The sequence below is a fragment of the Photinus pyralis genome, unplaced genomic scaffold, assembly GCF_008802855.1.
Source record: "Photinus pyralis isolate 1611_PpyrPB1 unplaced genomic scaffold, Ppyr1.3 Ppyr1.4_LG3a, whole genome shotgun sequence".
NCBI lineage: Eukaryota > Metazoa > Arthropoda > Insecta > Coleoptera > Lampyridae > Photinus > Photinus pyralis.
The window spans coordinates 2,928,004-2,943,812 of record NW_022170509.1 but is presented as its reverse complement, the minus strand read 5'-3'; the positions used below and the strand labels follow the sequence as shown (position 1 = coordinate 2,943,812).

General features: G+C 34.8%; 1 protein-coding gene across 1 annotated transcript in view; it reads left to right on the top strand.

The window, feature by feature from the left end:
• The window catches only part of LOC116165909 (atrial natriuretic peptide receptor 2-like), a 114,273-nt gene that overhangs the window by 94,511 nt on the left and 3,953 nt on the right, over nucleotides 1-15,809 (top strand). The window contains exons 12-13 of the mRNA XM_031480662.1: nucleotides 8,789-8,969; nucleotides 9,109-9,451. Coding sequence (XP_031336522.1) covers nucleotides 8,789-8,969; nucleotides 9,109-9,451 — 524 coding nt within the window. The remainder of the gene's footprint in view (nucleotides 1-8,788; nucleotides 8,970-9,108; nucleotides 9,452-15,809) is intronic.

Here is a 15,809-nt window from a genome sequence, read left to right as displayed (position 1 = left end):
TTCGAATCCTTGTCTCCTGTACATGTATGTATTTCTCTGCGTTCTCTTTGTTTTCTCTCTTAACTTCTAAACTCTTCGTTACATCTTGTCATAGCCTCTTGAATCTTTTTTCTATTTTCTTTACTGACTCTTCTTGACTGTCTTTTCTAGCACTTCTTGGCTCATTTTGACTTCTTCTTGGCCTGCTTCCATTTTTTCTTGCGTTTTATTAAGATAGATACGTCCATATTTTGTGCCTGAGCTACTGGAACTTACATAAATTCTTGGCTTTCTTGACTGAAAACTATATCTTCACTAGCTTGTGTCCCTCTGGATTTTTTTCGAGTCGCTTTCTTAAAACCGAACCTTAATTTGATAAAATATTTCTTGAAATTTGTTGAGCATGAGATTCTGGTTTACAGTGTGCTAATTCGAGCCCTCAACTCGGAATCAATAGCTTAATACCCAACCTACATACCTGGTGCCAAAGTAGTTGAAGGGCTTTAATTTTAAATGTAACAAAAATTCCTATACAAATTTCCGTGCATACGGAAATCCGGTTATATTACACATACATAACTTAATTAGAAACAAAATTAACAAACACCCTTCAAAAAAGTGTCAAAAGTGAAAAGAGTACTTGCCCCCGTTGCAAAACTTGGCATTGGAAAATGAGTAAACGTCCTAAACGTCTCCATTAATTTCTCACGAGAACTGGGCGCTAGCATCTGTTTCGTTATTCAAATTCGCGATTTTACGACAGAACCCATTTCCCACAGGCCAGAGGAGATAAACGTAAATTGACCTTAAATGCAATACCGTATCATCAATATTGAATTGTGTTGGAATATCTAAAATCTCCTCACGTTATTATTATCATGAAATGTCGGGTTTACGCCCTATTACCCCAACTTCCCTTTGAGCATTCAGATGAAATAAGTATCGCTCAGTAAGTAAATGTAACTACAGAAAACCACCCCAATCGCAATTCACAAATATTGTACAATGTAGGCAATACAATTAATTATGCTTCTAGAATGTTTTCAAGGCGTTAGCGTAAACTTATAGTAGAGGAATGGGAACATTCATCGATTGAACTATCGTCCTCTTTTTATCTGATATCCTTGACAAAAATCCCTCTATGGAAAAAGTTACTAGTATGAAACTCGCCTTTTATAAATTATATAGAAATTATGTGTTCCTGTTGCTCGTCTCGTAAAATGGCCATATCATATCGTTCACGAAGTCCTCATGAATATTACATACCGTTAAAAATTCATGTCTAAGTATTTTCTATTTCATGTTGCTGTACCAACTTACTTTACTACACAAAAACAAATATTTGGAGGTCAGCGTTTACGAAATATTGATTAAAATTTTATCACCCATATAAAGTGCTTTCGTTCGGCGCATCCCTTCCCAATATTAGGAATAAATATTGCCTCTACGTTTTCACTTAATTCTTAAAGACAAGTTGTATATATATTACCTACATTTACATGTAATTGTTACTAGAACGCCATGTGGCGAAGACGCGGAGGAGATATGAAGATCACATCAAAAAGGTATCGTGCAGGAAATAGACCAGCAGATTAGGGGTGTGAAGAAGGCGCATGAATAGATGTAGAGGAAAGATGCACCAAAGAGCTGCAATGGAGGCTGGAAAAATGCCTTTAATACGAGCATAAGGAAGGAGACGTGAAGGAAACGTTCAAGAATCGAAAGATTTCTGATTTTCCCTTTTTTACCATTTCTGGTCCCGATGCCTTGTTATTCTTTGTGACAAAACTGAGTCTATTTCATGTTCGATTGTTCTTTCTTGAATTTTGACAGTAGATTTTATGATAGACATCAGATGATAACTTTGTAGGTGACAGTAATTCGATGTTTCACTTAAAATATGCATTACATATTCTGTTGGAATATAGATTTGTGACTGAACAATTTGCATTTGCCAATTGTATGATGTGTACAATAAACATAAATGTATATTCAGCGTATACATTAATTCCACCTCAATGTGTGTCCGCGCTTGAAGTGAGAAAACCCTTGTTTTGATATTTGAAACCAACCCCTGTCGATTATGAAGTTAAAGCTTTCAACCTTTCTCTATTCGAGTAAGCATGCGAGCACTCAATTGCACAAGATCAAATGGCTTCAGACTTGAAATAAAGGTGTTATATCGTATCTTATTCCCAGTGTGCCTTGTTTTTAACATAAATTTAGTAGGTACAAGCGACTAGATTTATTTCAAACGTGTTACAATAATTTTCCTCGGCACTGATGTGTAAGATGCGTCATTTTCCAGGAAGGAACGTAATTTTTTGCAATAACAACGTTAACAACATTGGCGAGACCGTTTTTAGATTATTGGGCTGTAAAGTGCAGAGATGCAGCTTACGTTTCATCGCTAGTATCGTAGTCAGTCAGAGATGAAAGGAATCGAAATATTTTAATCGACTCACCCCTGTGCGGTCAGATCCAATTCACCCCAACCCACCAACACAACAATTATCTACAAAATGTACCTACTGGTCTTAGAACTAAAATTCCATTAGTTACTCTCTCACGAAATAATAAATTGACGGAGGTCATATGCATATTACCAATGCAATCGCGAATTGTAGAAACATTCATTTTAGATAAAAGTGATACAATATAAGTTTGACACTATGATTTATGGATAAAAAAATTAATCTTGGAAGCAAAATTCCGATATCCATCGGGAAAACTCCGTTAGTCTATATTTCTTGTTTGAAGTCCAAACTTTCGAAGATTTAGAAACTATTTCCTTGTAAGTTGGCGAGTCTCTGAAATTCGTAATGGCTTCCTCATTCTAAAACGTTCGAAGAAAAATTTCTGCTCGTTAGCGTAAACTGAATAATTAAATTCCTGCGCGTCTTTTCGTAACGTACTTATATACACGATGGGGGTTGAAATTGGGTATAAAAAGTAAACCAGTGGTTATTTAAGAAAAAACACTCGAAATGAGTTTGTGTATTGAAAACAGTTGCCCCAACATTGATCTAAGTAGGGAGAATAAAGAAACAAACGTCGCTTTGGATCTTTTAACGTATTGCATTTGTAGAGCTGTCAATTTCTTCCTCATGAAAGACAAAGGGAGAAATTTCTTGCTTATATAAGAAACAAATAGTTAATTTTATATCAGGTACCCAAATTTGCATCTCCAATAAATCATTTACCGAACGTGTAAAACTTGTATCGAAGGGGGACCAAAGTAGGTAACCTCTCCCTTTAGTGTTACTTTACACCCCTTTAGGTGGGCTGGCCATCCCCTTGAAATTTTAAATAGCGCATGGGGTCCTACTCGATCATATATTAATTTTGATTTCCATTACTGTCTAAAATACGCCAATTATGGTGGTGTATATTTTGAGAAACGTGCCCTTTAGCTTTGTATTCAATGAAACATAATTTGAATTTGCGATTCCACGAATTATCGCCCTGACGGTTTCAATACTCAACAGTTAATCTTTAAGGGACCAACTAATACTCAAACTTAGGATTTGGCGGAGCATTTCAGATAATGTGTTACGCGATTCTATACGCTCCTGAAATTTTTAAGAGCGGTGGCAATCCCACCTAGGACTATGGAATGTAACACTTGTAAATGATATTAAATTCAGATTCAGTCCCCTGGAAAATGTGTTTGGAGAGACTGCCAATTATGCAAGCTGCAAACATTGGCTATATGGCAAAAATGCTAACACATTAAGTAAAGTTAAAATTTTAAATCGCAGCCGACAGACATTTACGTTAAGTTGATTTTGTCGGATTTTCTTAAAACTAAATTTAATAGCAGGTTTCTCGCGAAACGAAAAATCGTTGGAGACATGAAACCTCTAACCGCAATATTTCATTTGAATTTGAAAATTAGTAATTTATTTGATACAAATATTTGAAAAAATCGTATCAAATTTTTTTAATATTAAACCGCATAATTCTTAGAAGTGCAAAACAATTCGAGTTTCCAAAGAAAATGAAAGCTGTTGATGTAGGTGGTGTGAGGTACCTTCCTGTGGAAGTCCATAAAGTTAGCAACAAACATTCCCAGCAACTTGGCGTTATCACAGGTATGCGGACCACCAAACCAAGCCCCCTAAAAAGTTAGCAACGGACAATGTTGTTTATTACTTATGCAATAAGAGTTACGTATATTGAGAGAAATTTTACATTCCTTCGTTTTTTATTTTGACATCTATTAACTTTCAAATCTAATTGATCTGCATACTAATTATATTCTCGACTAAAAATAATAACATGGACTATTTCCGATATCCTATTTCGGCTGCTATATTGGATTAAATTTGCATCAATCTCGATCAACAAATGAGCAAGTTATCCAATTTGCCTATTTGAATGAGCATGTTAAGATCTTATTTCTTGATCGATATCGATGCAAATTTAATCCAATGTAGCAGTGTCCAGACCAGTTTTTCCATAGCAAGTGGAAAACCATTTCCCTATGAAAATTCTCGTCTCAAAGGAAAGTGATAACTTTTTTGTTTATTGATCGATATTGATATGCTAATTTAATCCAATATAAAGGCGAAATGGGCTATCCTAAACGATGTTTTAGTACCTTGTGTCGACACTAGCTTTTTGTAGCAAGTGTAAGATCATTTCCTTATGATAATGCACGCCTTTAAGAAAACCAGGTGTCAAATTCTTGTCAGAATAGCTTCCTAGCTGAAACCAAAAATTGTCAACATATTCCGCCGTTCATTTAGTTACAATATGGCTTCGGTATACAACACTGTACCTTCGTCTCTCAAGGGTTTGACCAGTAAAAAATTTAAGTTTGAAATGTTTAATATTCTATTTACATCACAAAGTTAAGATTTTGTTTCCTTATACCTTTTATTTTTATTTTTCTCATGTGATTTTACGTCTACTTATTTAATATTTGTTTTTAATGTCACTATGGTGTATGTACCTACAGGTTTTATTTTTAGTTGAAAAAGTGTTACTTTTATTTTATACGTCACTCCACTTATTTATGTGCATGGTGCATATGGAAGAGCAGCTTTTGCTGAATTTGTACCATGGGATTCCATGTTATTATTGGAATAAATATATATTATTATTATTAGTATATGTACGCACTTACAGACGGGAAAAATTTATTCTTTAAAAGTTGCTTAAAATGATCTAAAACGTCAACATTTGATGAAATTTCGCATTGTACCTAGCTCATGCTATGAAGAGAAAACCGTCAATTCGTGGAATTGTATGCAACCAATATTACACGATTTCGGGATACGTCAAACATTTCTTGAACTGTTATCGAACATACCATTCCAATTTATTCGTTGTGAAAAATCGCAATTCGACACTAATAAAAAATACACACTAATGGGCAACTTAAATTTGACATTAAGCGACCATTTTTATAGCATAGATTATTTCAAACAAATTCGCGATGCAACACGATTTTTGCGCATGAATTTTGTTTGCTTTTATTAAAGGGACTTACCATAGAAATTTCGTTTAAATTTCTTCAGAAACAAGATCGTTGCGTTTTGCACATATGCAACACAATTTTTTGACTTTGACAATTTTTTTCTCCGTTTTTTGTTAATATAACCCGGCCCAATTTTTTGTAGGTTGTACACAGGAAAATAAGGTCTTCCAAATAATAGAATAAAAATTTTAGGTTGCTATTTGAAAAAAAAAAGTTCGATGCAGTTACGGCGCTCCAAAATTTCTTTTCAAAAATCCGGCCCGTTATTTTTCTGTTCGGTATGTATATATATACAAAATTTCAACAAAATCCGTCGAACCGTTTTCTCAGAAAATTGCCAACAAACGTACGTACATACAGACGGAAAATCAGGTGTCAAATTCTTGACAGAATAGCTTCCTAACTGAAACCAAAAATTGCCAACATATGTACGCACTTACAGACGGAAAAATTTATTCTTTAAAAGTTGCTTAAAATGATCTAAAACGTTTTTTGATAATATAACCCGGCCCAATTTTTTGTAGATTGTACACAGGAAAATAAGGTCTTCCAAATAATAGAATAAAAATTTTAGGTTGCTATTTGAAAAAAAAAGTTCGATGCCGTTACGGCGCTCCAAAATTTCTTTTCAAAAATCCGGCCCGTTATTTTTCTGTTCGGTATGCCTAAAACATATATACAAAATTTCAACAAAACCCTTGGAGCCGTTTTCTCAGAAAATTGCCAACATGCGCCAACGTACATACAGACGGAAAAAAATTGTATTCTTTAAAAGTTGCTTAAAATGGTCTAAAACGTCGACATTTGATGAAATTTTGAAATGTTCAAAAAACTGCTATCGCAATAGCTACCTAGCACATGCTAGGAAGCTAAAAATGAATAACTGTTGCTACAATTTTTTAAGGGGGCCCGTTTTGCTTATACGCATACCAGTGATGACGTCACATTGCTGGAAATGGATTTATGGACCTGTTCTGTAGTAATAATATCCAGTTTCAAAACAACAACCGAGAGAAGGCTTTTACTATTTTTGTTGTATGTAAATGATCTCAGCTCTATCATTACAGTACTAGGTTTTCACTTCAGGTCAATATCAAAAACCTACATAATAATTCAATTCTTTGCCAAAAAACTCGTATCTAGTCAAAATATTCGTATTGTTCACTAATCCATAAAGCAGGTGACGAATTTTAAGCTACTTGGTCTACATCTGGATATTTGTATTCAAAGCACATCTCGCTTATTGAATTAACTAATGATAATATAGCAATACATGTTCATATTTACAATGTTGCGTACACACACATTTATATTTTATATTTATAAATGAAATATTGAGTATTTTATGGTCTCGCAACGCTATACTCCATGCATCTCCAATTCTGAATATTAACTTCGCATTATTAAGGATCCTCAGATCCTTTATAGTTTTGTATTGTCGTCCGTCCGTCCGTCCGTCCGTCCGTGTGCGCTCTAACTCTTTTTAAAAGTGGCCGACTGTGTTGAAATTTGGTGTATGGGTACTTTGGATTTTAAGGACGGACGCTATTGATTTTCAGTACGCTGGTTCAACAGGAACAAAAGTTATAGGGCTTCCAGTGAATCGGGAACAGGAAAAACTGCGGGGTCAATATAATAGAAATTAACATATTTCATTCCCTAGGTCATGTATCGAGTTCGGACTTTCGCTAGATTATTCCCTATGGCTTTTAGATGTGTAATAATTCAATATAACTCATCTCTGTGGTACAGGTCGAAAGTCTTAGGGCAAAATGTACCCAAAATTATTATTTTTTACACATGAATTGGGAATTTTAAAAGCTTTCTAACGCATTATCTTGATGCTGAAAGAGTGCATCACGTCGTGCACATTTGATAACCGCATATGTGAGATTCAAAGATGTTAAATGATCTTTCGGAGTCCACGTGGATTTTGATCAAAATACGCCAAAATCGTTATTTATGCACCAAGATCGTTGGGAAAAAGACCAAGAGCATTATCTCATTGACCAAAACATGAATTTTGATCTATTTTTGGCAACCACATGGATTTTGATCAAAACATGTCAAAATCGTTTTTCTTGCACTGATATCGTAGGGAACAAGATTAAAAGCATTATCTCAATGACCAAGACATGAATTTGATGCATTTTTGTTAACTATAAAACGTATTTTGTAAGATTAAAATAAATTGTCGTTAAAAGTGATTGTAATACTGAGGATCCTTCGATATTTCGTTGTATCGGTTTATTACGGAAAGTATTGGATGGAGAATAAGACACAACCCGAGATTTATATTATCATTATTGCAACCGGATCATTTTCACTAGGAATAAGCTCATTAACATTGTTATTGATTTCTAAATAAAAGTACTCGGCAGAATCTTATTGGCAGTTTCAGACTTAATGTAGAAACTGAGTCAACTGAAGGTTAATATTTTTTAGAATAACAACATAACCGTTATTATGTTACAAATAAAGATAGGTATATAAATAGTAAATATATTAAATAGATTAATATCATCACTTCCTTGAATCAATTATGCCTGCATTGTCTTCATAGCAGCGATTTTACCCTTAACAGATCTAAAACCATGACCTCTTCACCTTCGAAGAGGCGATTATGATGTTATGTTTCATCAAAAGCTTCCGTACTTTGTCCGACAGTTCTGACCGCAAAGAGAAAAATTAGTTTAACAAGCGCAATCCTCTAATTGCTGAAAATTCTGAAATGCGTTACACTATAATTTCAGGCAAGTACACACCAATGACATGTAACCGATTTTATTTAATTACATCGGTACCATAGTAGATTAAATATACACAATTCAATTTCTGGCTGAGGTTGCAGTATGAGAAGTCCAAGACAAAATTGATGATGCGCTTTAAGCTTTAAAGGTGTTCGTCTAATTTTTCTTGCTGGTACATATGATTTAATCGTATCTAATTAAACTCTGGCTAAGCTTAGGTAAGTAAATCGTTTAGTTTGCAGAATGGCGTTGTTCTATTGCAGTGTAATTTGTGCTTGAAATGTTTGGAACTTAGTTAAGACATTTATTGAGTCAGAAATTTACTCCCTTTTGTTTGCCTTACAATACTACTATATAAAAGATATTTTAATTAAAGCTCAAAAACGGAACCACACTGAGTAACTTAAGTAACGCACGTGTTAAACTGGGAACATCATCGTAACTTTTGGAATAGGATATAAATGGTTTAAACATCTCAAAGATGGCGATCCTTGAATTTTGCATATGATATAAATAAATCTAGAAGTAGCAAAATGTTGCTTGTTGTGTATTACTAATCGCATTTTCTTTGCAGAAATTGTAGATTCTGTACGAAATGGACCGGAAAGCTCCCACGTTCCGCCTCTTCGACCCCTAATAGATGATAGTACATGTGATGAAGACGTCGCTCAGTTAATGAAACGATGCTGGGCAGAGGATGCCGCAGATAGGCCCGATTTTTCAGTAGTTAAGAACACCATTCGTAAACTGAACAAGTAAGTAGTACCTACTTCCGTACCATCAACGTCTCTGTTTAAAATTATGGTAGATTGGCATGCCATAAAAATTCATTGTTAGCATTGACCACGGTATTTTTACGAATTTGATTGATGACATATTGAATTAATATTAAAGGGAGTATGACAGCAGTAACATACTGGATAATTTACTATCGCGTATGGAGCAGTACGCCAATAACTTAGAAACGCTTGTGGAGGAGAGAACTGCTGATTATTTAGAAGAGAAACGCAAGTGCGAAGAACTTTTGTACCAACTTTTACCGAAAACTGTAGCGACTCAATTAATTGGTGGCGAAGCGGTGATCGCTGAAACATTCGACCAAGTGACGATCTATTTCAGCGATATTGTAGGATTTACTTCACTATCCGCCGAAAGTACTCCTCTTGAAGTAGTCGATTTGCTCAATGACCTGTACACATGCTTTGATTCAATTATAGAAAACTTCGATGTATACAAGGTAAGCTTTATTGGCAAGCAAATTAAATGTACATAAGTCGATCGTCGCCAATCTATTGATTAACACAGCTGACGCTATGTTGATGTTAATATTTGTACAAGTCGGATCACTTCTCCAAAAGGAGTTGCGGAATTTATTTTTCCCAAGTTACTACCGGGTGAATTGACGATTGCTGTGTGTATCCATACATTATACAGTTTGTTCGAGATAATAGGGTATCTCTTTTATTTGGCGAGGTTCGAAAAAATGGTCAAATATAATTTTGTACGCTACATCACGATCTATCGATGGTATATTAAAATTTCTGGTGTCATTTCCGATTAAACCGGTTATTGATGTGACTTATGTTTTTCAAATGCAATGCCTATGAATGAAGAAATTCGTGATTCAATATTTAGAAAACTTTATTCCAGAAATTTCCATAGCCATCGAGGCGCCATGAAAGATTAGTCATCGGCGATAAAGAACGAAGGCGGATGTGACGTAATCTTTCCGAGAAATGTGACGTATTTGTTCTAGAAACTTCTAGAATAGTCCCGATTCCTTTGGAAGCGGTCGAGAGCTTTCGAGAAAGGGGGGGGGGGGCGTTTGCAACGTCGACGCGCTTGAGTTATGTTATTTAGTGAGTGATAAATAATAATCACTGTTATAAATTAAACCATTTTAAGACTGTTATAAATAAATAAACGACGTAATTAAATTTACGTTACATTATGAAATCTAGCATGTGCTGTCAGGATGCGCGGTTATGTTACACGTGGAGATCGTATCGCGCAAAAGTAAATCTTCATAACCGAACATTGAACAAGTTGATGTAGGTCTTTTCTGTGTAACACAACAGACACCGCGCATCATATTAAATTTCATAAGTTTTCTAAATATTGGATCACGAATTTTTCCATGTTTTGTATATCAGCAATATGCATATTTTATGTTGTCGCATAGAAAATGGATTGCCCTTGTCAAAGAATTTAAAAAAACATACGCATTACATTTGAAAAACAAAAGTCGCCTACTAACTTAAGCTTCAATATGCGATTGTAACAGCAATAATACAACTCAGGCACTCGTATCTCAAATAAAGCAAATAATATACCCCTAAAAAGCATCTAAAAAAGCGGCAGAGTACTTCGGTGTGACCCTACGGAGTCGTTGGATTTGACCCATTTTCAATTGGCTTGTTACATGTGGCATATAACTCTACTGTGCAAAGTTTCAAGCGAATAGGTTCAAGCGTTCGGCAGGGATAGAGAAGCGTGGCCCCAAGGGGTCATCGGATTTGACCCATTTTCAATAGGCTTACTACATGTGGCATATGGGTCAACTGTGAACCAAATCGTTCCAAACGTTATCGTTTTCACGGACGGACGGACAGACGGACACCATCGACTCCCCTATAAAGCTTGCATCGCTTTTCTCTGCCGCTTAATAAGGGAAGAACGTCACAGTTCCTACCACCTGATAAACATTCTACAGCGAGTATCTCAAATGATAATAGCAGATTGAAAAACTTACCAGTTCCAAAGGATAAAAGATGTCATCCTCGCTCTTCCCACAGTGGAAGCGACGGATCACGAATATCGAGGAGCCAAACCGCTTTTCGAAAGAGAATATTGCCTCTATCTAGGATGCAGATACGGTTTGTGAGACAAAAATAGCGAAATCAAGTTAAAGTCCTATCAAACAAAGGTCCAGAGTCTTATGAAAAGGAAAAAGGGTCAGAAGTTCTAGAAAACAAGTGAAGCTAGGACAAGGTGATTTTTTTACAAATATTATTGTGTTATATATTTTATCTTCGTCGTTTATCTGTAGTACTTTAACTTAACAGTTACTATGCTCCATTGTTTATTATGAATAAATAATGATAATACTATATTCTACAAATGGTGGACAATAATCCAAGTAAATTATCAGGGATTAGCATCACACTATCCTTAAATTATTCCCTACAGTCCTACACAGAAATCTCTAATACATATAAGTGTCTCTTATTATTACGAAAACTCAAAAGAATCATTACTAAATTTCCGTGCATTACCACATCACGAATAAGAAAAATTCCTTTCAAAATGATTGAATCAGCTAAATTAACTATTTGGTAACTGGAAACTCCCCAAACGCATGGACGATTGCAGCAGCTTAACCATTGGAAAACCACCGACCCATTTCACTGACGGGTTGCATGCGGGAAAAATAAATACTGTACAAATGGCAAATAAGAGACTTACTGAGTACATCGAGAGAAATAAGTGCAATCTCCAAATTGTAATAGAAGAAGTGGAGTTAAATTGAGTTCAATTTAGATATGATTGTAAATAATTGTGATAAATTTCATCATCAGAAAGTAGCTGCATGCCTTTTAGTACCTAAATCTTGCGGGAGTAGAATGATGGCTGCAGAATAATTTCTGTGACAGACATTTTACCTACGAATGATATACAATTAAAGGAATATGTGTACAACATTAAACTTCATACACAATCAATAGATTTTGAGAGATACAAGAGGGAAATGATTCATAATTATTAATTAACATTTGATTATGAAAACGTCTGAAGCTGTGTAGAATTAATTAACTCAGAAGTAACAAGGGCGCCTTCCGGGGTAAAATCCTTGCGTAAAATCATAAGCCCCCGTACACTCTTAATATAGCCATCTAGAGAAGTTAATATTTATTTTAAACGTAAACGTAATGGCATTTCAATGCAAATTGCAAAAGGGAAACAGTAAATTACTTTTTGCAAACGGTTACCTAACCGTTAATTAAAATCCGTAACTAAATTAGCAGAAATTGTAATTACTTTCAGTATGAAAACGCTCCTGACAAATCTTACTATGCTTTGCATTCAAATGGATCGGTCTGTAATTAGCGCGATGGAAAACCTTTTATAACAGCCTATTGTTGAAACAAGCGCCTAAGGGTGTCTGATTAATAATTTAAATTCTGTATTTATGGGCAGGCTATACAACATTTTCAAAATCCTTTAGTTTTGAATGCCTAAGCTGAACGCATTATGCGGAGCGAAATACAATTTATTACTTTTTATTTGGGTTTATTCATAGTATTTTGGAAGAGAAATGTCGTGCGGTGCTTTCCTCGTCTCAGAACCACAAACTGTACTGAAAAGTTTAATTGTACACAAAGTAACTTTTATTTTTTCATTGGTTAGATACCTTATTTTCTAGAAAACTCAAAGCTATCGAATAGTTCCCCCAGTCGCCGTGTTTATAATGGCTTTACCTTCGATAACGTATATCCGGCATATAGGTGTATATGATCTCCAGCTAAACATATTTTCTGTCGTACTTTTGATACTGTAAGAAATGTTTGAAATCGAACACGTCACGTAGCTTAATGATTTTTCCTTTAGTTCAGTAATTTCTTTAAAAAATGTACACCGGCATGTATCGGATTGCAAGGGTTGCGGCGCGGCGTTTGTATGTAAACTGGATGTATAAGTAATCTATAAACATCCCTGCAATTGCCCTCCAAAAATAAGCATTCTTCTCGTTTCAAAGTCACACTTGCATGTATAGCAATGCTCGATTGCGGGGGTTGGAATTTGTAGTACATACATATAATATTTTTGTTTCTTTAGAGATTATGTTTAAATAATCCACAAGTAACCCTACAAAAAAATCTAAAAATAAATGTTCTCCTCGTTTTAAATTATGTATGTTTGCGTAGGCCACAAGGATCTGCACTTCTCCCATTAATCATTATTTATACGGGTACACACCAACTTTTCCAGCGTGCGCGCTGTACTACCCTTCCTTGTTTAGGCTCTCTTTAGTGTAGGATTGGGATGGGTACAGTCATGGATGATTTCATAAATTAAATATTATTCCAAAAAATTTGATTCCGGACTTAATATTACCATTAAGAAACAGTTTTTTTTTCTATTATACCAAAAAAAAATCACTCAAGCAATTTAACCTCGAATTTAACTATTATACTCTGGGAAAGAGAAAAAAAGAAAAAAAAGCACTCTTATATTGCGGGGGTTGTTACTTTATGTATAACACCGAACATTTTTGTTTCTTTGATAGATTACGTTTAAATAATCTGTAACCAACCCTTAAACCACCCTTTAATAATAAATTTCCGTCTGCTTTAAGTTTGCGAAGTTTTTTAAGTCATTCATAGCAGCATGTAAAGCAATCTTATATTGCGGAGGTTGTAACTTTACGTAGTACACCGAACATTATTGTTCTTTGATAGATTATGTTTAAATAATCTGTAACCAACCCTTAAACAACCCTTTAATAATACATTTCCGTCTGCTTCAAGTTTGCGAAATTTATTAGGTCATTCATACCTGCATATAAAGCACTCTTATATTGAGAGGGTTGTTACTTTATGTAGTACACCGTACATTTTTGTTTCTTTGATAGATTATGTTTAAATAATCTGTAACCAACCCTTAAACAACCTTTTAATAATACATTTCCGTCTGCTTCAAGTTTGCGAAATTTATTAGGTCATACATATCTGCATATAAAGCACTCTTATATTGAGAGGGTTGTTACTTTATGTAGTACACCGAACATTTTTGTTTCTTTGATAGATTACGTTCAAATAATCTGTAACCAACCCTTAAACAACCCTTTAATAATAAATTTCCGTCTGCTTTAAGTTTGCGAAGTTTTTTGTCATTCATACCAGCACTCTTATATTGCGGGGTTATAACTTTACGTAGTACACCGAAATTTTTTATTTATTTAATAGATTATGTTTACATAATCTGTAACCAACCCTTAAACAACCCTTTAATAATAAATTTCCGTCTACTTTAAGTTTGCGAAATTTTTTAAGTCATTCATAGCAGCATGTAAAGCAATCTTATATTGCGAGGGTTGTAACTTTACGTAGTAAACCGAACATAATTGTTCTTTGATAGATTATGTTTAAATAATCTGCAACCAACCCTTAAACAACCCTTTAATAATACATTTCCGTCTGCTTCAAGTTTGCGAAATTTATTAGGTCATTCATACCTGCATGTAAAGCACTCTCTTATATTGCGGGGGTTGTTACTTTATGTACTACACCGAACATTTTTGTTGATAGATTACGTTTCCTACCCTTAAACAACGCATTATTAATAAATTTCCGTCTACTTTAAATTTGCGAAGGTTTTTGTCATTCATACCAGCATGTAAAGCACCCTTATATTGCGAGGGTTGTAACTTTCCGTAGTACACCGAACATTTTTATTTCTTTGATAGATTATGTTTAAATAATTTCAGAAGTGAGTAGGTACTGCAACAGAACCACAAATATATACAAAAGGTTTCCTTTGGGAAATGCACTAGATAACAGTCAATATCTTTGGAACGTGAAAGTATTTAGGTACAAATAATGTTCAGTGTGCCGGTATCTCGACGAAATTCGTTTGCACTTCACACGTCTTTGTTTCTGGCGAGAAAACCGTTGTGCTTGTAGAATTTTGCTTCCCTTGATTCAGAGTGCCTGTGGCGTAAGCCACTTTGCCACGCTCGAGCTACGGCTCTAAATTATCATATCATCAAGGAAACGTGTGATTGCTTACGAGGAGGAATTAAATTAGTATCATCAACCGTGACTGATTTCGTTTTGCTTGATGCAGCCTTCGTCAAATAAAAATCCATTTATATTGAATATCAAATTGAGCCACTCGATTGGAATTCAAATCTGTTTTAAGATTGCATTACCAAAAAATTAGTGAGCGTCCTTCCCCGTTTCACCTCTGATTAAATCACTTTAATTTATCTATCGTGAAGAAATTTGCATTAGGACTAAAAGAGAATAAGTTCGAAGCCTTGTATTTCTACGTTTCGAATACGAACGTATTGACTTAATAATTCCATAGGTTTTGAATGTGACAGCCAATCTCACTTAGCAAACAAAGCAGTCACTTTATACGCAAAATAATTGATTTACTTTGGTTTTCAAACGATTTACTCAACTCCTAAATTGATAGTGCCTATATGCATTTATGAAGCAGAAACAGTTAGGTTTTTCTCTTTCAATTACTGGTGAGTTTTAAGTAGCGCGGATACTTGAAATTGATTTATAATTTTCCCATAAGGGTCCTTTGCGCTGAAGTACATGTTGCAGAACGCATTTAACAAGGGATACACTCACTTTCACCAATGGCAGTGACTTCCCATTGATAATCTAATTTTCTAGCAACATAGCACACATTGCACCCTATTTTCCAAATGTTCATAATCTCGAAGGGTTTGCTCGGTGCGTATTTCATTGTGGAATCAAGCGACGTGTTGGTGTAACGTTCTCATACATCACATATCCAAATTTCGTTGCTCGCGGCAATAAATAATACTTTTTCGCCATGATATCTATTTATTCGCGCTT